Source organism: Callithrix jacchus, chromosome 8 (genome assembly GCF_049354715.1).
Source record: "Callithrix jacchus isolate 240 chromosome 8, calJac240_pri, whole genome shotgun sequence".
NCBI lineage: Eukaryota > Metazoa > Chordata > Mammalia > Primates > Cebidae > Callithrix > Callithrix jacchus.
Window position 1 is genome coordinate 84,309,511 of NC_133509.1, and position 21,689 is coordinate 84,331,199.

The window sequence follows — 21,689 nt, forward strand, 5'->3', positions numbered from 1 at the left end:
TGGCATCTAGTGGGTAAAGGCCAAGGATGTCACTACGATTTTATAATGAATGGGACAGACCTCACAACAAAGAATTAACCAACCCCAAACGTTAATAGTGCCAAAGTTGAGAAACCCTGGGCTTTTCCTCTTACCCATTATTAAGGAGAAATCCCAGGACATCGTAGAGTTCTTATTTGCTGTGCTGCCTGTGAGACTGCCCCCATTTATTTAACAATATGAGTAAACTTAGATTTAGGACAATGCTTGGTGCTGAACTATACTTGATATTTGAGTGTTTCCTATGTGCCATAAATTTTTCTAAATGCCTTTTACATATATTAGTTATCAAAACAACCCTCTCCTGGGTAGGGACATTATCCCCCTTCTTCAGATGAGGAAACTGAGGCACAAAGAATACTGTTCCAAGTTTACATAGTTATATATAGCAGAGTTGGGATTAAGACCCAAAAAGTTTGACTTCATAGCCTACAGTCTTGTCTTAAGTTTTAGTAAGTTGTGTTTCAAACATTCTGGGAACCAGGTGTAATCGCAGTGTTGCAGTAGGAACTCCAATATAAAATCATACCTCACTTCCCTGTTGATCCAGATCTTGCTCTTCCTGTTCCGAACATATAAAAATAAAAAATTTCAGCTATAATGTAAAATGAAATGCCACACCATTAAGCCATAAGGAGAAAGAAACAGTGACATACCCAGACTGTCATTTCGGACCCACAGGATGCGGGCCTCAAGGTTATAGTCTTCAGTGTCCTAAGACTCTGAAGTGGATTCGTATGTGTCTTTATGTGTGTCTGTTTATTACTTAAAGTACTGTTGTTCAAGAGAAGAAGGGTAGTTCTCTGAAGTAGAGGAGAAGGGAACCCAAACTTTCACATAAAGTATATGGTAAAGCAGCAAAAGTTACAGGGACAATTTAAAGTGACAACTAAGGTTGATATGTTTGCCAGGAGAAAAGCAAATGGAGAATTCTGGTCAAAAGAACTTTTTTTTTTTTTTTCTTGAGACAGAGTCTCAGTCTGTCACCCAGGCTGGAGGGCAGTGGTATGATCTCAGCTTACAGCAATCTCCACTTCCCGGGTTCAAGTGATTCTCCTGCCGGAGCCTCCCGAATAACTGGGATCACAGAACATGCCACCACGCCCGGCTAATTTTTGTACTTTTAGTAGAGATGGGGGTTTCACCATGTTGGTCAGGCTGGTCTCAAAACTCCTGACCTTGTGATCCACCCATCTCAGTCTCATAAAGTGTTGGGATTACAAGCATGAGCCACCATGCCCGGCCAGAACTTTTATTTTTAAATATCTATTCAACAGTTTTGGATAAATTTTTCCCATATCCCATAAAATATGCTTCATTTTGTTTGCTTACATAAGAAAAATCTATTTTATCTCGGTCTGTTCAGACTACTGTAACAAAATACCTTAGACTGTGTAATTTATAAACAGAAGTTTTACTTCTTACAGTTCTGGAGACTGGGAAGTCCAGCATCAAGACACCAGCAGATTCAATGTCTGACCAGGGCTTGCCTCAAAGATGGTACCTTAGGCTAGGTGTGGTGGCTCACACCTGTAATCCCAGCACTTTGGGAGGCTGAGAGGGGAAGATCCCTTGAGCCCAGGAGTTCAAGACCAGTCTGGGCAACACAGGGAGACCCCATCTTAAAGAAGGCACCGGCCAGGTGGATTGGCTCACACCTGTAATCCCAGCAATTTGGGAGGCCGAGGCAGGTGGATCACAAGGTCAGGAGTTTGAGACCAGCCTTGCCAATATGATGAAACCTTGTCTCTACTAAAAATAAAAAAATCAGCCAGATGTGGTAGCACGCCTGTAGTCCAGCTACTTGGGAGGCAGAAGAATTAATTGAACCTGGGAGGCGGAGCTTGCAGTGAGCGGAGATGGCGCCACTGCATTCCAGCCTGGGTGACAGAGCAAGACTCCGTCTCAAAAAAAAAAGATGGCACTTTATTGCGGTGTCCTCACACGGCAAAAGGGTACTTATCTCATTCATGACAGAAGAGCCGTCATGACTTAGTAGCTTCCTAATGGCCCAACCTCTTAATACTAAGATATTGGGTAGTTGGGTTCCCATATATGAATTCTCAGGGGATACCAACATTTAGACCATAGCACCTACTTATGAAAGAGTATTAATAATTAACACCTCTAGTGAGTAACTATGAGTCTAAGATTTACAGAATATAAGAATAGCGTAAAAATTTTAAGACCCAAAATGAGTTTTAGTATTACTAAACAACAACACTGTTCAGCAGGGAAAAAAAACAAAATAGTAATACGGAATCCCTGTAAGTATTACCTGCACTAAACTTAGCACACAATTATAACTCAAGTTTTAACTACATAAAAAAATACTGGTGACAGGCAGAGCGCAGTGGCTCATGTCTATAATCCCAGCACTTTGGGAGGCTGAGACCAGCAGATCACAAGGTCAAGAGATTGAGACCATCCTGGCCAACATGGTGAAACCCTGTCTCTACTAAACATACAAAAATTAGCCAGGGGTGGTGTGCCTGTAGTCCCAGCTACTCAGGAGGCCAAAGCAGGAGAATCAATTGAACCCGGGAGGGTGGAGGTTGCAATGAGCTGAGATTGCACCACTGCACTCCAGCCTGGCGACAGAGCAAGACTCTGTCTCAAAAAAAAAAAAGAAAAAAAGAAATGCTGGTGATGAAAGTAAAAATTTTTGATTCATTCTCCATTTTAAACCAAGTTATTAAAAAATAGGCTGGGCATGGTGGCTCACGCCTATAATCCCAACACTTTGGGAGGCCAAGGCAGGTCTATCACCTGAGATCAGGAGTTGAAGACCAGCCTAGCCAACATGGTGAAATCCCATCTCTACTAAATATACAAAAATTAGCCAGGCGTGATGGTTCATGCCTGTAATCTCAGCTACTTGGAAGGCTGAGGCAGAAAAATCACTTGAATCCAGGAGGCAGAGGTTGCAGTGAGCCCAGATTGTGCCCCTGCACGCCAGCCTGAGGGACAGAGTGCCTTTAAAAAAAAAAAAAATTCACCAGGCATCGTGGCTCATAGTTGTAATCCGGCACTTCGGGAGGCTGAGGTGGGCGAATCACCTGAGGTCGGGAGTTCAAGACCAGCTTGGCCAACATGGCAAAACCCCATCTCTACTAAAAATACGAAAAAAATTAGCTGGGTGTGCTGACACAGGCCTGTAATCCCAGCTACTTGGGAGGCTGAGGCAGAAGAATTGCTCGAACCTGGGAGGTAGAGGTTGCAGTGAGCTGAGATTGCACCATTGCACTCTAGCCTGGACAAAGAAGCAAGACTGTCTCAAAAAGAAAAAAAAATTTCAAGAAGATGTACACGTTCATGTAAGACGATATACTGAAGGCTGGATTGCTGTATTGTTAATAAAACAATCAATCATCTTAGCTGGAAAAATACGAACTTCTTACTGGTTTTATAACCAGAGTACTTGGCTCTTAAACAGTGTACCCATTTTCAACATTATGTAAGACAATATAGCATAGATTCCTATAGAAAAGCTGAGAGAAAGTGAAAATTTATTTTCTACTCATCTTCAAGACAATCCCAATTCTGTCTTATTTTAATTCAGTTCCCATCAGAATCAAAGCCTCTCCATAAAACTGATTACTACCTAAAAGCTTGTAACAAAATTTTTATCAGCTATCAATATTATCATTATCATGCTTAGATAAGATACTGCAATTTTAGTCTTTCAGGCTGTATTTTTGAGATGACATTCCATTAAGAATAGAGTTACCACTTGTCTTGGTTTTAGAACTCAAAGTCCCATGTCCTGGGATCCCCAGGATGGTTAATCACCCTAATTCAGAAGCAGAAGCCCACATGTATAATAGCCTTACCTTGTCATCATGTGGATCATCTACAGTAAAGTCTTGTAACTCATGAGTAATAACCTCAAGAAATGGACTTTCTTTCTTAATGTTGTCAGAGACCCTTTCTCCACCTCTGAGTTTCTGGGGCTGTTTCTTCACAGGTTCATCCTTTGTTTTTCCTTTCTTCCCCTTCTTCCCTTTTTCGTCTTTGTTTGAACCTGCAGACTTTAATTCATAAAGGAAACATCATTCAGTGCTGTCAGTATTTTCAATACTGTCAATAGTTTAATAAGAATGTATTGAATGCCTGTCATATGCTAAGCAGTGGACTAGATGCCCATTTGAAAAGCAAAAGAAGAAATGTTTTTAGATGTTATTTACCCCCAGCAATTTCATGATAAGTTCACGGTCTTCTTCATCCTGGTCTTTGTATTTTTCCTTCATTTTTTTCATTTTACTCTAGAAAATCAGAAGATTTTTGTTGGAAAAATTCAGCAGTACAAAATTGTCAACAAACACTTGCAAAGAAAAGGTGCTACTTCATATTCTCTATCAAAAATGCTTACAGAATAAGGCAACATTATACTAAACAATATGAAGGCTACAAAGATGGATAACTTAAGTCCTTGTCCTCAAGGAATTTACAATAGGGTGGAGAGGAGATACACAGAGAAGTAAGGATAAATTAACACAACATAAAGAGCTGTGAGGAAGAAATAAAACAGTACTGGAAAAGCCAGTCTAAAAAGGAAGAGAATAGTAATCAGTAACAGCAAGTCATCACATTTGGCTGGAGTTGGGGTACACACAGAGGAAGAAAAGGAAATAAAGCAGCAAAGCTAGGCTAGGCACTTATTCTAGAGGCTTTCAAGACTCTAAATTTTATTAAATAAACCAAGGATTCTTTACCCTGATTACATACCCAAAACACTCTAAGGGTTTTAAACTATAAACATCTAGGCTCCACTCCTAGAGATTTTTGTCTTGATTAACTGTATTAGCTGGGACCCAAATAACACATTTCTAAAGTTGTAAAGACTTCTTGGCTGGGTACAGCTGGTAATCCCAATAATTTGGGAGGCTGAGGCGGGTGGATCATGGGGTCAGAAGCTCGAGACCAGTCTGGCCAACATGGTGAAACCCTGTCTCTACTAAAAATACAAAAATTATCTGGGTGTGGTGACAGGTGCCTGTAATCCCAGCTACATGGGAGGCTGAAGCAGGAGGAGGCAAAGGTTGCAGTGAGCCAAGATCATGCCATTGTACTCCAGCATGGGGGATAGGGAGAGACTCCGTCTCAAATTTTAAAAAAAAGTTGTCTTTAAACAGGACACAAACACCATAAGAGAAAGGATTGATAAATCAGACTTAATTAGAATGTAAACATGCCACTTATCAAAAAACATTATTACAAAAGTGAAACGAAGCAAGCTCCAAAGTGTGAAAAGCACTTACAATACATATATCCAAGAAAGGACTTGTATTCAGGATTACAGAGAACTTTTAGACATCAACTAGAAAGATAGGACAAACCAATTTTTTAAATAATCACTTCAAAAGAGGATATACAAAGATCTACTAAACATGAGAAAGTGTTCAATATCATTAGTCATCAAGGAGATGAAATAAAAGCCAAATGAGGTATCAGATGTATCACACTTCAATGACTGAAAAAAGAAAACCAGACAATATCAAGTGTTACTAAGGATGGGGAGGAACTGGAACTCTCACATACTGCTTGGTGGGAAATTGATACAAGTACTCTGGAAAACTGATTGGCACTATCTAATAAAGCCAAACATAACATGTATGCCACAACCCAGCAAACTCCACTCACAGGTATATAAACAGAAATGCATACTTGTGGAACCAAAAGTTATGTGGGGGCCGGGCACAGTGGCTCACGCCTGTAATCTAAACACTTTAGGAGGTCAGCCAGGTGGATAACCGGAGGTCAGGAGTTCAAGACCAGCCTAACTAGTATGGTGAAACCCCTGTCTCTACCAAAAATACAAAAAAAATTAGCCAGGCTGGTGGTGCATGCCTGGAATTCCAGCTACTTGGGAGGCTGAGGCATGAGAATCACTTGAACCCAGGAGACAGAGGTTGCAGTGAGCCAAGATCGTGCTATTACACTCCAGCCTGGGAAACGAGTGAAACTCTGTCTCAAAAAACAAAAAAGTCATGTAGGGATATTCTTAGAAAGTGGCAAGTATGAGCCTTCTGGGATGTTGGAAAGATTCCAAGAATCTGGATCTGGGTGGTGGTTTCACAGATGTGGGTGCTTATGAAAATTCACTGAGCCAAAAACTTAAGATCTATGCATTTTACTATTACGTACACTGTACCTCAAAAAAATTGAGAAAAAATTAATATTGTTACCAATAAACTAGACTGAGAAACGGAAAACCTGATGAGAACAGAATTTCTTAGAAAATATAACTTTGAGGCCGGGTGCGGTGGCTCAAGCCTGTAATCTCAGCACTTTGGGAGGCTGAGGCGGGTGGATCACGAGGTCAAGAGATCAAGACCATCCTGGTCAACATGGTGAAACACTGTCTCTACTAAAAATACAAAAAAATGATCTGGGCATGGTGGCACGTGCCTGTAATCCCAGCTACTCGGGAGGCTGAGGCAGGAGAATTGCCTGAACCCAGGAGGCAGAGGTTGAGGTGAGCCGAGATCGCGCCATTGCACTCCAGCCTGGGTAACAAGAGCGAAACTTTGTCTCAAAAAAAAAAAAAAAAAAAAAAAAATCCCAGAAAGCCTGAATAAACCTAAACGCATTAAAGAAACTAAAATTCGTACTTAAAAACCTCCTCACAATAGCTGGGCATGGTAGCACACTTTGTGGTCCCAGCTACAAGGGAAGCTGAGGAGGAAGGATCGCTGGAGCCCAGGAGGTCAAGGCTGCAGAGAGCCAAGATTGCGACACTACATCCCAGCCTGGGCAACAAAGTGAGGCCCAGTCTAAAATTAAAAAAAAAAAAAAAAAAAAAACTCATACAACCCAGAACATTAGGTCTAGTTTTATAAGCAAATGCTATCCAGCTTCAAGGAACAACCTCCATTTTTTTCTTGACAGTATTGCTCTGTTGCCCAGGCAGGAGTGCAGTGTGTAACCTCGGCTCACTGCAACCTCTGCCTCCCAGGCTCAAGCCATTCTCCTTCCTCACCCTCATGAGAAGCTGGGACCTATAGGCGCAAGCCACCACACCCGGCTAATTTTTGTATTTTTAGTACAGACGGGTTTCACCATGTTGGCCAGGCTGGTCTCAAACTCCTGACCTCAAGTGATCCACCCTGAGGTTTCAGCCTCCTAAAGTGCTGGGATTACAGGCATGAGCCACTGTGCCTGGCCACAATCTTCATTTCATACAAAGTTCTAGAGAGCAGAAAAGGAGGAAAAGGTCCTAAACTTAGTTTATGAAAGTGGTATAATGTAGACACAAAAACCAGGCAGAAAAAGTATGAGAAATTAGAGGACAATTAATAGATTTTTCTTAAGGAATATACCATATTGACTGATTAATCAAGAAAAAAATGCAATAGGCTGGGCATGGTGGCTCATGCCTGTAATTCTAGCACTTTCAGAGGCCAAAGTGGGAGGATAATTTGACCCTAGGAGTTAAAGACCAGCCTGGGCAAATAGCAAGACCCCATCTCTACAAAATAATAAAAATAAAAATTAGTCAGGCATGGTGGCACAAGCCTGTGATCCCAGCTGTTTGGGAAGCTGGGGTAGAAAAAGATTGTTTAGGCCCAGGAGATTGAGGCTGCAGTGGGCCATAACCATACCACTGAATTCCAGCCTGGACAACAGAGTGAGACCTTGTCTCAAAAAAAAAAAAAAAAAAAAAGAGAGAATGTAATAGATACAGAAAAACCATTCAGTAACATTTAACTCATCATTATTAAAAATAACTTTCAGGCTGGGCATGGTGGCTCATGGCTGTAATCCCAGCACTTTGGGAGGCCGAGGCAGGCACATCACTTGAGGTCAGGAGTTTGAGACCAGCCCAGTCAACATGGTAAAACCCATCTCTACTAAAAATACAAAAATTAGCCAGGTGTGGTGGTGAGCGCCTATAATTCCAGCTACTCAAAACACAAAACAGACTCAGATCACAAAACAGTACTGCTACAGCACTGCAACCCGGAAGGAGGAGATTGCAGTCAGTGAGCCAAGATTGCGCCATTGCACTCCAGCCTGGGTGACAGAGTGAGACTCAGTCACAAACAAACAAACAAAATTTGCAAAAAAGTGTCCTCCAACTCACAGGAAACATCCCACAATGATAAAATCCTAGAAACAGTTCCTTTAATGGAATTAACAAAGAATCACACTATTACTACTTCCATGAAACACTATAGTTTTGCTTTTCAGTCACTGCAAAAAACAAGGGGAAAATAAAAAGATATTAGGACTACTAGAAGAAAAGCTGTAATTTGCAGACAATATGACTGCCTACAGATGAAGTATTAAAATTAGCAAGTGCTCTATAAAATTGCCCATTAGTAGATTAACATGAAAGCTGTCTTCCCATGTACCAGCAACTAACAATTAGGAAATGAAAGTTTTAAAAATAGGTGGGATGGCCAGGCGCGTGGCTCATGGCTGTAATCCCTGTGCTTTGGGAGGCTGAGACAGGCATACCACAAGGTCAGAAGACTAACACAGAAGACAGTGAAATCTGTCTCTACTAAAAATACAAAAAATTAGCCGGGCGTGGTTACACGCACCAGTAGTCCCAGCTACTCGGAAAGCTGAGGCAGGAGAATTGCTTGAACCAAGGAGGCGGAAGCTGCCGTGAGCCGAGATCTCGCCACGACACTCCAGCCTGGCAAGAGCACGAGACTCCGTCTCAGAAGAAAAAAAAAGAAAAAGAAAAGGAAAGAAAAAAGGAGGAATTGCTGAGTCAAAAGAAGTGCTGTTACAACTTTTGATGGGAATTCCCATGTTGTACACTCAAACATTTACTGAATGACTGACAACGTGGTACCTATTAATTTGATGAGTAAAAAAAAAAAACCCGGGTTTACATGGCATTTCTTTCATCACTTTTTTTTTTCAGATTTGCCATTTGTTTTTTAATTTTATTGATGGTTCTTTTCTTTCTCCACTACTGTTTTCACATGGTAGCCATCATTTTGAATATTTCATATCTTCTTAAATGATCTGTAATTTTATCACATACTAAAATGTTAAGTATCAGTAGTGATCCAGTGTCTAGATTTTATTGTCTCACTTTTCTGTCTAGCTATTCCCATGTTAATAACATACTGTTGCAAAAATTCTAACATTAAATATTTTACTACCTCATAGGGAAATCCCTCATTTCCTTAGCTATTCTCAAGCATTTACTCCTTTTAAAATAACTTTAGAATTATTTTATCAAGCATTAAAATCTCAATTCTGATTAAAGTCACGTTGAATTTATATATGAGGAGAATTTATATTTTTATTATGTTGAGTCTTCCCTTCCTTATACACATGTCCATTTATTTGCAGCTCACTGGAAAAAAAATTAGGAAAATCTGACCTCTATGGATGAAGGGAAGATCACAAAACATTTTTATAAAGATTATAGCCAAGTGTGGTGGCATGGACTTGTGGTCCCAGCTATCTGGGAGACTGTGGTAGGAGCTCTGTGTGAGCCCAGGAGTTCAAAGCTGTAGTATGCTACAAACACGCCTGTAAACAGCCACTATACTACAGCCTGGGCAACACAGCAAGACCCTATTGCTAAAAAAAAAAAAAAAAAGTTTGCAAAGACAATTAAATTTTAAAAGAGGTACATCGATAAATTAGCCCATAATCCCCTGATTTTTGTACTGCTACAGCAATTTTTTTTTTTGAGACAGAGTCTCACCATGTCACCCAGGCTGGAGCACAGTGGCGTGATCTTGACTCACTGCAACCTTTGCCTTCTGGGTTCAAGCAACTCTTCTGCCTCAGCCACCTGAGTAGCTGGGACTACAGGCATGTACCACTATGCCTAGTTGATTTTTGTACTTTTAGTAGAGATGGGGTTTTACCATGTTGGCTAGACTGGTGTTGAACCCCCGGCCTCAAGTGATCCACCCACCTTGGCCTCCCAAAGTGCTGGGATTACAAACAAACAAACAAAATTTGCAAAAAAGTGTCCTCCAACTCACAGGAAACATCCCACGATGATAAAATCTTAGAAACAGCCATGAGTCACTGCGCCCACTGCTACAGCATTTTGCAGAGTGTATTATATTGCAACCAGATATGATGGCTAACACACCTCTTGTTCCAGCACTTTGGGAGGGTGAGGCAGGAAGATCACTTGAGTCTGGGAGTTTGAGACCAGCCTGGACAATATAGATCCCATCTCTACAAAAAATTTAAAAATTTAGCTAATTTTTTATTAGTTAATTTTTTAATAGCACACACCGGTATGGTCTCAGCTACTTGGAAGACTGAGAGGGGAAATCACTTGAGGCCAGGAGTTAAGGCTGCTGCAGTGAGCCTTGACTGCGCCACTGCATTCTGGCATGAGCCACAGAGCAAGACTCCATCTTAGGGGAGTTGGGGGAGGGGAGGACGTGCGGAAAAATATCAGCTCTGCAACTTAACTAGCAGGGTGACTTTGACAAATAGTAATCTACTATTTCTCTTTGAGATAAAATGAGAGTTTCTGGGCAGATGATCTTAAAAGTCTAAAGAACGTTTAATGGTGATCTCTATGTTCCCTAAATGCTGTATTTACTCAATTAATTTTTACTCAAAGGAAATCACACAGGATTATTTTTTGGCTTACATTTCCTATTTCACTTCAACTTTAAAACATTTAAAAGGAACCTCACAACTTAACTGTGAACCATATAAATCATTCTGAAGTTTACCTTTTGTCCTCGTTTCATTGGCTGCACAGCTGTAACATTTTTGCTTGTGTTCTGATGAGTTTCAACGTGTACAGTAATTTCTTTTTCTTTGTCCTTTCCCTCTATCACTTCTAAATCTCCTGAGTCACTTGGAAGTTTTTTCTTTTTCATTTCCCTGAATAAAAATGATACCAAAACATCTCATTCTTACAATTTCAAATTCTTAGTGCCCAAAAAAAGTTATATGGGAAGGGGCACATATATAATACATAAACAATCATGGTTCTGCTTAACCTGACCGTCACCGTATACGAAGATGCTCAAAATCATCATATAGGAGAAAGATACAAATTTTTCTTCTCTCATGAATTTTTCTTTCCATCATCCAAGGTCAACATATTGTCACCTGACTCATCCTTACTTACTAGGCACATTTAGCCCCTGAATACCTTGATGGCCCCACACTGGGATGGGTAGTCTTTGTATCAACATAGTCTTGGCAGGTCTTAGGCATTCAATAAAACATTTGTTGACTGGCTGGTTGACTAAATGAATTAAAAATTACATAGATTAAGAAGAAAGGGTCAGTTTTATTACTGTGATATTTTTCTTTCTTTTCCCAATGCCAACACCTTAGTCCAGGTTGTCATTACATCCCACCCATACTTCCTCCAGAATCTACATAATCTGAACAAGACGGAGCTTGTGCCACCACACCCAGTTTATTTTGTATTTTTAGTAGATAATGGGGTTTCACCAGGTTGGTCAGGCTGGTCTCAAACTCCTTATCTCATGTAATCCATTCACCTTAGCCCTCCCAAAGTGCTGGAATTACAGGCATGAGCCACCACATCTGGCCATTAACTTCTATATTAATCTTCCTTAATTGTTTGCCTATGTCACATTCTCTTCATATCACTTTAAAGGGTAGAGTCCAAAACGCTTAGCTTTTAAGGACTCCACTTTTAGTCCAAAAGAAGATTTTACTTCTCCAATCATATCATCTACCATTTAATAAACTTGTCTTCCTTCCAACTCAGTCTATTTATCATTTCTCTAAAGCAATATGCATGTTACCCCAAAGAAGCACTCCCTTTTGTTAATGCTAATTCTCCTTGGAGTCTCCTCCTTTGTTTATGTAACTGCTAACATATCTTTCAAGGTGTACTTCTGATGTTATTTCCCCAAACACCTGAACTCACAGCAGTCTCTTACTCTTGAACTACTTTATCACTTTCAGACATCATTTGCATATTTATGACTACTTCCTGAATCCAGGACTCCAAACTTTAGGAGGCCGAGGTGGGCGGATCACAAGGTCATAGGATCAAGACCATCCTGGCTAACACAGTGAAACCCATTTCTACTAAAAATATAAAAAATTAGCCCAGTGTGGTGATACATGGCTATAGTCCCAGCTACTTGGGAGGCTGAGGCAGGAGAGTCACTTGAACCCAGGAGGCAGAGTTTGCAGTGAGCTGAGATCATGAGATTGCACTCCAGCCTGGGTGACAGAGCAAGACTCTTGTCTAAAAAAAACACCTTTCCTAATTTCAGATACTCCTATTTATTCCTGCCAATATTATCCTAGAACCAGTCTATGTAATACGCTGCAATCATTTTTGTACATGTTTATATAATAAAAGGTCTTATTACAGCAAGTCCTCAAATACCGTCATTTCATTCAACATCATTTTATTATAACTTTGATAAGAACAAAACTGAACAAAAAATTAAAAAAAAAAAAAAAAGAACAAAACTGATTCCTGGCTATGGCCACTGTCTGTGCAGAATTTACATATTCTCCCCATGTCTGTGGGTTTTCACCAGGTACTCAGGTTTTCTCTCCCATCCCAAAACGCATATGTTAGGTTAACCGGCATTTTTCATGCCAGATGATTTCTAAATTATCCCAGCATGAGTGAGTGCAGGTGTGCGTGCCCTGCAATGGAATGACCTCCTGTTCAGGGTTGGTTCTGGCCTTTTGCCTTGATCTGCCAGGATAGGCTCTGGCCACCAATGATCCTTAACAGGAATAAGCAGTTGAAAAACAAATGAATGAATTTATATAAATGACAGTCAAAAATTCATAAAGTAAACAATAGTCCTACAAATGCATAATAAACAATGTAGTATGAAAGTGTTTTTAATGAATCTGCCATATTTGTTATTGTTTTTGAACCTCAAGGTGATAGGAGGTCATCTATAACTTTTACTTTGCAAACAGTCCTTGATTTAATCCACTACCACTACAACTGCCATCACTCACTGATTCACCAAAAATTGGGTAAACAATTATCTTGTTTGCTTTTATTAAACTTTCTTAAATGTACGTATAGTTTATATTTACTTCAATGTTTAATATTAGAAGGGTTTTTGGTCTTTATTTAGAAGTTTGGTGATGGTTCTGTGACCAAAAATATGCCGGAGGAACTTAACTCTTGTTTATATCAATTAGCCCATGGCAAAATTGGTTTCATTACACATTGTTTCCCTTAAAGTCCAAGTTTCCAAGAACCTATTGAAAATGTTAAGCCAGGCATGACGGCTTATGCCTGTAATCCCACCACTTTGAGCAGCCAACGTGGGAGGATCACTTGAGCTGAGGAGTTCAAGATCAGCCTGGGCAGCATGATGAAACCCCAGCTCTACAAAAAAATATAAAAATTTTTGTAGTGGCACGCGCCTGCAGTACCAGCTACTCGGGAGGCTGAAGCAGGAGACTGCCCGAGCCTGGGAGTTTGAGGCTGTAGTGAGTCATGACTGTCCCACTGCATTCCAGCCAGGGCAACAGAATGAGACCCTGTCTTAAAAAAGAAAGAAAAAAAGAAAAAAAATGTTAAGTGAGGACTACTCTACTAGATCTATTTCACTGATTATAGTGACAGATTAGGGCCCTTAAACAGAAAAATGTATTAGAGCTTAGTATTAAAAACTAAAAATGTGTGGTAAATCTTGGTAAATTTACTGAAGGAAGTCTTTAAACAGCTACGTAATCTGTGATAGCTAAGCTGTCAATTAAAAAAAAAACATGCTTTTTAGTTAGATAACACAGATGTGTTTACCTTCTTTCCTTGGCTGACAAATGTCTCCGGCTCTGTGATTTACTGTCACTCTGTTAAAACAAAATAGCAGGCAAATGCAAACAACACTGCTATTAATTTTTTTAAAAGTAAAATTAAAAAGTAGAAAAGTATCCATTGAGAATAGGATATTCTTCATAAAATTGTGAAAACAGCTTACAGAATTAGAAGATTCCTCTTTTGAAGCCAACTTCTGGAGGGACCTATGAAACAGAAGGGAGTCTCTATAAGCCTGTAAAAAGCATTCATGTACAAAGTCCCAAAACATTCCTATATCATATTCTTAAATATTGACAATCCAACAAATTTTCAGATTTGTAAAGTTAGAAAAACATACAATCAAATTGCTCCTCTCTTCACACTTCCATGTACATTTTTAAATAGGAGACATGCATTGAAAATTTACTGTGTCAGGCACTATCAGACGGTATACATGCATAAAACCTTCACCAAATCCTATGAAAGGAATACGCTTTCTGTTTTCACCAAGAAGGAAACTGAAGCTTAAACACGAAGTAACTTCCCCAGGACACACCCTAAGACGAAATACTGATCTGACTCCTAGGCTGTTCTGAATTACCCCATTAATAATGCATTTATAACTAAGGACTATTCACCTGATGATCTGTGAGACAATATATAGACTAACACATTTCTTTGATGGAACTGCCTTTGTTATGTTTTTAGCATTTATAACCATTTACTTGTTTCTACTTGGATCTAGTTTGGCCACTTTATATTCACTGTATTTTTCTACCATGGTTCTGGAAATTTCTTTGCAGAGACCCAATCAAATGGTGAAAAAGTAATAAGACAATGGAGGGTAAAAGTACTGATGTCAATTTTGGTATTATCTTTGTAGGGATTACCTCATCATCATTCTCAGCTTACACAATAATACCTAAAATTAGATTTTTTAATTACCTTTGAGGCTGAAGGTGAGACAAGTCAATGGTAGTATCAGGATAATTTAATGTCTCTTCCCCTTCATCCTTCATTTCACCAACAAGATCCTGATCTTTTCTAACCTCTTCATATTCTCCTTCATCTTCAGAGCTTTCTTCCTGAATGAGTTCCTCATTTAGTTCATCTCTACCACTCTGAACAGTGATATCCTCTTGGTCAACCTGAGTCATGAGTTCTACGTCTACAGGAGGAGTTTCATGTTCCTCTTTATCCTCCTCACTGCTAGTGTCACCTCCATCTGTGGAATTACCATAAGGAAAGTCAGTGTGGGACTACCAACCAAGCCAGGTGATTTCCTGAAAACTTCATAAAAATATTCCATTGACTGTCTCTCCCATATTTCTCCAGAAGATCACCAGAAAAATGCCTGATCATTCCCAAAGGGTACTACTCTTAAACAAAAGAATAGCCTGTATCATGAATAGGTTGAATTAAATGATCTCCAAGATCCTTTACCACAGGAAATTTCTTTGGACACTGCTACCCTTTCAACAAGGAAAACTATAACTTTGCCTTAGTTGGATATTTCCAAAAAGCAACACAGTAAAATCAGTTGTGTAACTGTTGCTTTTATAATTTGCACATGAAAACTTAAATACATGTTATATAACTCACACATAGCAGGTGCTCATTCTTTTGCAAAATGAACACTGTCTAATAGTAGTGTTCACCTGCACTACTGCTTCATCTGCAAAATGAAATGCCACCACTCATCTGACAAGGGTGGTTGTGAGAATAAAAAATAATGCAAATAAGGCACTTTATATAATCCCAGGGACACGGCGAGCCTCAATCAATGGAACCTTGCAGAACAACAGTAATAGTAAATGAGACAATGCAATATTACCTGTAAAAAGCAATGACCTTAGGAGAGAGAATAACTACAAAAGTAGTTTAGAGAGAGTATTTTCCCTCGTTCCCTTAAGTAGACAGGTAAATTTATTCCAGCAACTATAATTGCTCTCTACTTAAACAAATATTTCATTAAATCAAGCCAAATTCTCATATGAGAAAGTGCACTTGTTATAAATTCATCTATCACTTCTAATTCCTAAATCCAAAAGTAAATGCTAATCCACACTTACCCAAGTCTATCTTTGTTAAACACATTTATGCATTACCCATTAAACACTGAAGTTTCACTATATAAACATGTATTAAAGTATGTTAGTATGGATCCAATTACCTTTTTTTTTTTTTTTTTTTTTTTTGAGACAGAGTCTCATTCTGTTGCCCAGATTAGAGTGCAGTGGCAGTGGTGAATCTTAGGCTCACTGTAACCTCTGTCTCCCAGGTTCAAGCAATCCTCCCACCTCAGTCTCTTGAATAGCTGGGACTACAGGCGCTCACAACGCCTGGCTGATTTTTTTTTTGTAGAGATGGGGTTTTGCCATGTTGCCCAGGCTGGTGTCAAACTCCTGAGCTGAGCTCAAACAATCCACCTGCCTTGGCCTCCCAAAGAGCTGAAATTACAGGCATGAGCCACAACGCCCGGCCCAATAAATAATTTTAAATTCACTAAAATAAGTATATTTAGCATTTCCAAAAACAAAATTCAGTAAAACTGACAGCAAGTACTTTGAGTTTTGGGGTATTTTTTGATATTTAGATTATCCCAAAAGAGACATAATCTAAGGATTTAGAAGCAAAACTAAATAACAAAAAAATCACAAGCTAATTTCTTAAAGTCTATAAACTACCTAATCGTTCCATTTCTTCTGATATGAGTTCACTTGTGCAACTTGCCAGTGTCTCCATGTCTTCATCCTGTACTCTGACTTTTCGCTCACCCCGATGTCTCCAAACACAAGACTCATCTACCTAAAGAAAGAGTTATTTTTCAGTGATGGAGCTTTAGATAAGACTAATGAAAATCAGGAAAAAATAGATAAATAACCAAGAAGCTGAAGAGTACCTTAAACAGGAAGCTAAACCCCATCATTAGATATGAAGGAGGAAGAAAATTCTTTTTTCCTACAAAAGATAATGTACATAGATGCTTTAAAAATCAATTTTCTCCAGTTTTTGCTTGCAAAACAACAACAAAAAATTAGTGTCAGATGACATTAAATTGTCACATCCATTTTGTCTTTTACTGTGTCATGAATAACATTTCCCATTTATAGAACTGGGCCGTATGTATAGGGAACAGTTATTAAGAAGGAAAAAAATACATGCTTGGTCTGATATTTTCTGGGTTAGTCAGACCCTGAATATTCTATTTTCAGAAATAAGTTTGGGATATACTTTCCTACCCTTATAACTAAACTCTGTGAAAGTGCATTTCCCTCAATAAAATATACAAGAAGAAGATATGACAAATGGTCAACTTGCCACATCAAGGCAAAAATTTCCTTACTTCATAACAGACTTCATATAGGAAAACTGGGTAATTAGTTTCTGTTCTGAGAGTATTTGTAAATTGTCCTCAAACCTGTCTCCATAATCCACTAACAAGTGTAGGGATATTTTTCCCGTCAAGTCATTACCTCTTATCATGAAGCTTCCAGTTGTCAAATATTCTCCAGTTGGTGCTGTTTTAGACACCTGAAGAACACAATAATATTTTTATCATTTAAAATACGCTGGATTTTTTTTAAACTTGAGAAGAAAGTAAAGTCAGAGTCAAGCAAGCCACACTGCCTCCTAAAAAGTTTATAATTTAGCAAAAATTCTCAATACTGAAGGGAAAAGATAATCCGTGTAATGACAGATAACCCTTTGGAAGTAACAAAGAAATAACAAAGGATTCACTACATCAATAATTTTCTTTTTTTTCTTTTTTGAGACAGAGTTTCACTCTTCTTGCCCAGGCTGGAGTGCAATGGCGTGATCTCAGCTTACCACACCTCTGCCTCCCAGGTTCAAGTGATTCTCCTACCTCAGCCTCCTGAGTAGCTCGGATTACAGACATGCGCCACCACCTTCCGCTAATTTTTTGTATTTTTAGTAAAGATGGGGTTTCTCCATGTTGGTCAGGCTGGTCTCACACTCCTGTACCTCAGGTGATCTGCCTGCCTCGGCCTCCCAAAGTGCTGGGATTACAGGCATGAGCCACCACACCCGGCCAATTTTATCTAATTTTTTTGAGACAAAGTCTCACTCTGTTGCCCACGCTAGAGTGCAGTAGCACACCTTGGCTCATTACAACCTCCACCTCATGGGTTTAAGAGATTTTCCTGCCTCAGCCTCCCAAGGAACTGGGATTATGGGCATGTACCACTATGCTGGCTAGTTTTTGTATTTTTAGTAGATAGGGTTTCACTATGTTGGCCAGGCTGGTCTTAAACTCCTGACCTTGTGATCCGCCTGCCTTGGCCTCCTAAAGTGCTGGGATTACAGGTGTGAGCCACCACGCCCAGCAATGATGACAACCAGAACTGGTCCACTCATCTCTTCCAACGTGAGATATAATGAGAAAACTAAGGATAGTTTAATGTGCTTATCATAAAGCTATGTTTACTAAAAGAAAGCTCTATTTACTAAATAAAATCTTTTTCTAAGATACTGTTTTTAACAATAAAGGAACCTTTTGCTTTACAAAATAAAAATGATAGCAGATGAAAAAAAATATATCTTAGTTTGGCAAAACAGAAAGTGAATAAACTTTATCCCACAATTAAAAAAAATTTTTATACATCTGTGAAACCCCCAAATCTTGAGAGTAACTTTATTAGTCATAGTTATTAAAATTTCAAGGGGCCAGGTGTGTTAGCTCACGCCTGCAATCCCAGCACTTTGGGAGACAGAGGGAGGAGGATCACTGAGGCCAGGAGTTTGAGACAAGCCTAGCCAAGATGGCAAAACCTCATCTCCACAAAAATAGAAAAATTAGCTAGGTGTGGTGGCGCACGCCTGTGATCCCAGCTACGTGGGAGGCAGAGGCAGGAGAATCACTTAAACCCAGGAGGCAGAGGCTGCAGTGAGCAGAGATTGTGCCACTGCACTCCAGTCTGGGCAACAGAGCAAGACTCCATCAAAAACAAACAACAACATCAAACCAGCAAGGGATTAAAAACACACTAAATTTCATTCTAAAAATTTTCTTAATAAAAGAATTAAAACCACTTTTATAACAGTATTGAGGTAGCAATTTATAATCCCCCAATATGACAATATCACAGCACAGCAGATAATGAAACTAAATCTAAGCGAGTATAGTGAAATTGAACTCTTTATCCTGCTGTACAGCTTTAGAAACTTGTAAAAGTACTAAATTATAATTCTCAAAAGTATAATAAGAAATCAATAGCAATGTGAGGTCAAATACAGAACGAAGTATCACTAAACTGAACAGCACTGGCTAGGTGCCGTGGTTCACCCCTATAATCCCAGCACTTTGGGAGGCTGAGATGAGAGGATCACTTGAGGTCAGGAGTTAGAGAACAACCTGGCCAACATGGTAAAACCCCACCTCTACAAAGAAAAAAAATATATACATATATATATATATATATGTATATATATATATATATAAACACACAATAACATCATTAACCACAAAGAAGGGCAATTACTAAAACCAAGTACATACAAAACAAAACAAACAAACAAACAAAAAAAACAGGATATACCTACTTTTCTGGAAGGGCCCAAGAGAATTCAGAATATTCCAACAAAGATGAGCAGGAGAAAGGCCTTTTAGGTCAGTATGCCAATAATGATCAATAATAACTGGAACACTCTTTATCCTGTATAACTGTGAGAATCACTCTCTTCATTTACTTCTCTGCTCAAATCCTACCTTCCCAGAAAGGTTCTCCCAATACCTCATCCAAAATGGTGGCCCCTATCACTCTCTATCCCCTTCCCTGCTTTTAAAAATACATATTTTATGGCGCTTATTACCTGACAGACATTTATGTACATATTTTCCTCTACCAACAAAATGTCAGCTCTATCAAGGTAGAGCCTTGTCTGCTTTATTTACTTCTATGCTCTGAAAATTTGGCACACAGTAGCTCTTAGTAAGTTAAGAAAAAGGACAACAGCCCTTATTACCTGATGATGGTACACCCACCAAGCACTAGTGATAACTCGTGCATCCCAAGCAGCACTGTAGCAAAGTGCCATTGTGCCAGCTTCAGTCAAGGTCCGTGGGGGAATGGGTTCTCCTGGAATAACAATCCATAATGTTTCAATACCAAAGTATGGACTTTCTCCAGAGCAAGGTATGAAAATCACATACCTGCATGACAAAGTCATTCATGTATCTTAAATACTAGTATGTTTTTATTTCACCATTATAAAAAGCTACTATTTACATTAAAAATGTATTTTTAATATTGCTATTTACAGAGCAAGCTTTTAAATGACCTATGTAAATAACACATGTCAGAGAAGAAATACCGTCTCCATCAATAATTCTAACTTCACTCCAGAAAAGATAATTTAGAGAAATCCATTTAATGTTTGAAGACTTCCAAAATTAAAATAGATTGGCTGAATCATCAAAATGAAGAGCATATGAATAGTTATGTCTCTTATGGTTAGATTCAAAATATTTTAAAATTGGGGTATAATTCATATGCCATAAATTTTACCCCTGTAAAGTATACAGTTCAATGGCTTTTTGCATATTCATAATGTTGTGTGACGATCAACACCATTTAATTCCAGAACATTTTCATCACCCCAGAGAAGAAACCCTATATTCATTACTAGCCACACCCCATTTCTCCTCTGTACCCAGGCCCTGGCAATCATTAATCTATTTTCTGTCTCTATGGTTTTGCCCATTTTGGACATTTCATATAAATGTAATTAATACGGGGAGGGGAGAAAATTTTTTTTTAATGTAATTATACATAGTGTTTTATGTTTGGCTTCTTTCACTTAGCTTAATGCTTTCAAGACTCATCCATGTTAAAAGCACACATAAGTACTTCTGTTCTTTTTAAGTCTGAATAATATTCCATTATGTGGATACACTACATTTTGTTCATTCATTAATTGAATGACATATGAATTGTTTCCATTTCTTGGCTATTATAAATAATGCTGCTATCAATACCTGCAGCAAATAAGTTTTGTGTGGATATATACCTTTGCTTATCTTGGGTATATACCTAAGAGAGGAATTGCTGGGTCAATTATGTTTAACATTTTTTGGAACTGCCACAGCAGCTGTATCATGTTCCATTCCCACCAGCAGTATTCTATTTTCTCCAGCATCATCACCAACATCTGTTATTGTCTATTTTTTCATTATAATCATCTTAGTGGGTATATATAAAGTGGTATCCTGTGACTTTTTTTTAATGATGGAGTCTCTCTCTTGTCACCCAGGCTGGAGTGCAGTGGCGCTATCTCAGCTCACTGCAACCCCCAACCCCCAAGTTCAAGCAATTCTCTTGCCTCAGCCTCCCAAATAGCTGAGATTACAGGCAACTGCCACCACGCCTGGCTAATTTTTTTGTATGTTTAGTAGAGATGGCTTTTGCCATGTTGGCCAAGCTGGTCTCGAACTCCTGACCTCAGGTGATCTCCCGGCCTTAGCCTCCCAAAGTGCTGTGATTATAGGCATAAGACACTGTGCCTGGTCTCTTTCTTAATGCTATCATACATTGAATTGTTTTATTAATTTCCTTTTCAGATTGTTCGTTGGTAGTGTATAGAAATACAACTGATTTTTGTTTATTGATCTCATATACTGGACATTGCTCAACTTGTTTATTAGCTCTGATAACTTACGGTGGATTCTTTAGGTTTTTTAAATGTGTGTGATCGTATCAACTGTAAACACAGGGTTTACTTTTGCCTAATTTGGGTAATTTTTCTTTTCATTGCCTAATGACCTAGATAGAATCACCAGTATGATGTTAAATAGAAATGGCAAGAACAAACATACTTGTCTTGTTCCTCATGGGAGGAGGAAAGCATCCAATCTTTCAGTATTAATCATGATTGTTAGCTGTGAGTTTTTAATAAATGCTTGTTTACC

The 21,689-nt window shown here is 38.9% G+C and overlaps 1 protein-coding gene across 5 annotated transcripts in view; it reads right to left on the reverse strand.

Moving 5' to 3' along the window:
• Positions 1-21,689, reverse strand: part of NEMF (nuclear export mediator factor) — a 69,225-nt gene that overhangs the window by 3,697 nt on the left and 43,839 nt on the right. For 3 of the 5 annotated variants that reach the window (XM_002753876.7, XM_035260447.3, XM_054239913.2), the window contains exons 19-29: positions 19,748-19,860; positions 17,236-17,293; positions 16,662-16,720; positions 16,447-16,567; positions 14,705-14,984; positions 13,941-13,983; positions 13,763-13,812; positions 10,719-10,872; positions 4,227-4,304; positions 3,873-4,070; positions 569-601 (exon numbers count right to left, since the gene is read on the reverse strand). In XM_002753876.7, coding sequence (XP_002753922.3) covers positions 569-601; positions 3,873-4,070; positions 4,227-4,304; positions 10,719-10,872; positions 13,763-13,812; positions 13,941-13,983; positions 14,705-14,984; positions 16,447-16,567; positions 16,662-16,720; positions 17,236-17,293; positions 19,748-19,860 — 1,187 coding nt within the window. Of the gene's footprint in view, positions 1-568; positions 602-3,872; positions 4,071-4,226; positions 4,305-10,117; positions 10,207-10,718; positions 10,873-13,762; positions 13,813-13,940; positions 13,984-14,704; positions 14,985-16,446; positions 16,568-16,661; positions 16,721-17,235; positions 17,294-19,747; positions 19,861-21,689 lie in introns of all 5 variants that reach the window. The other 2 variants (XR_013521196.1, XM_054239912.2) reach the window with 2 other exon arrangements.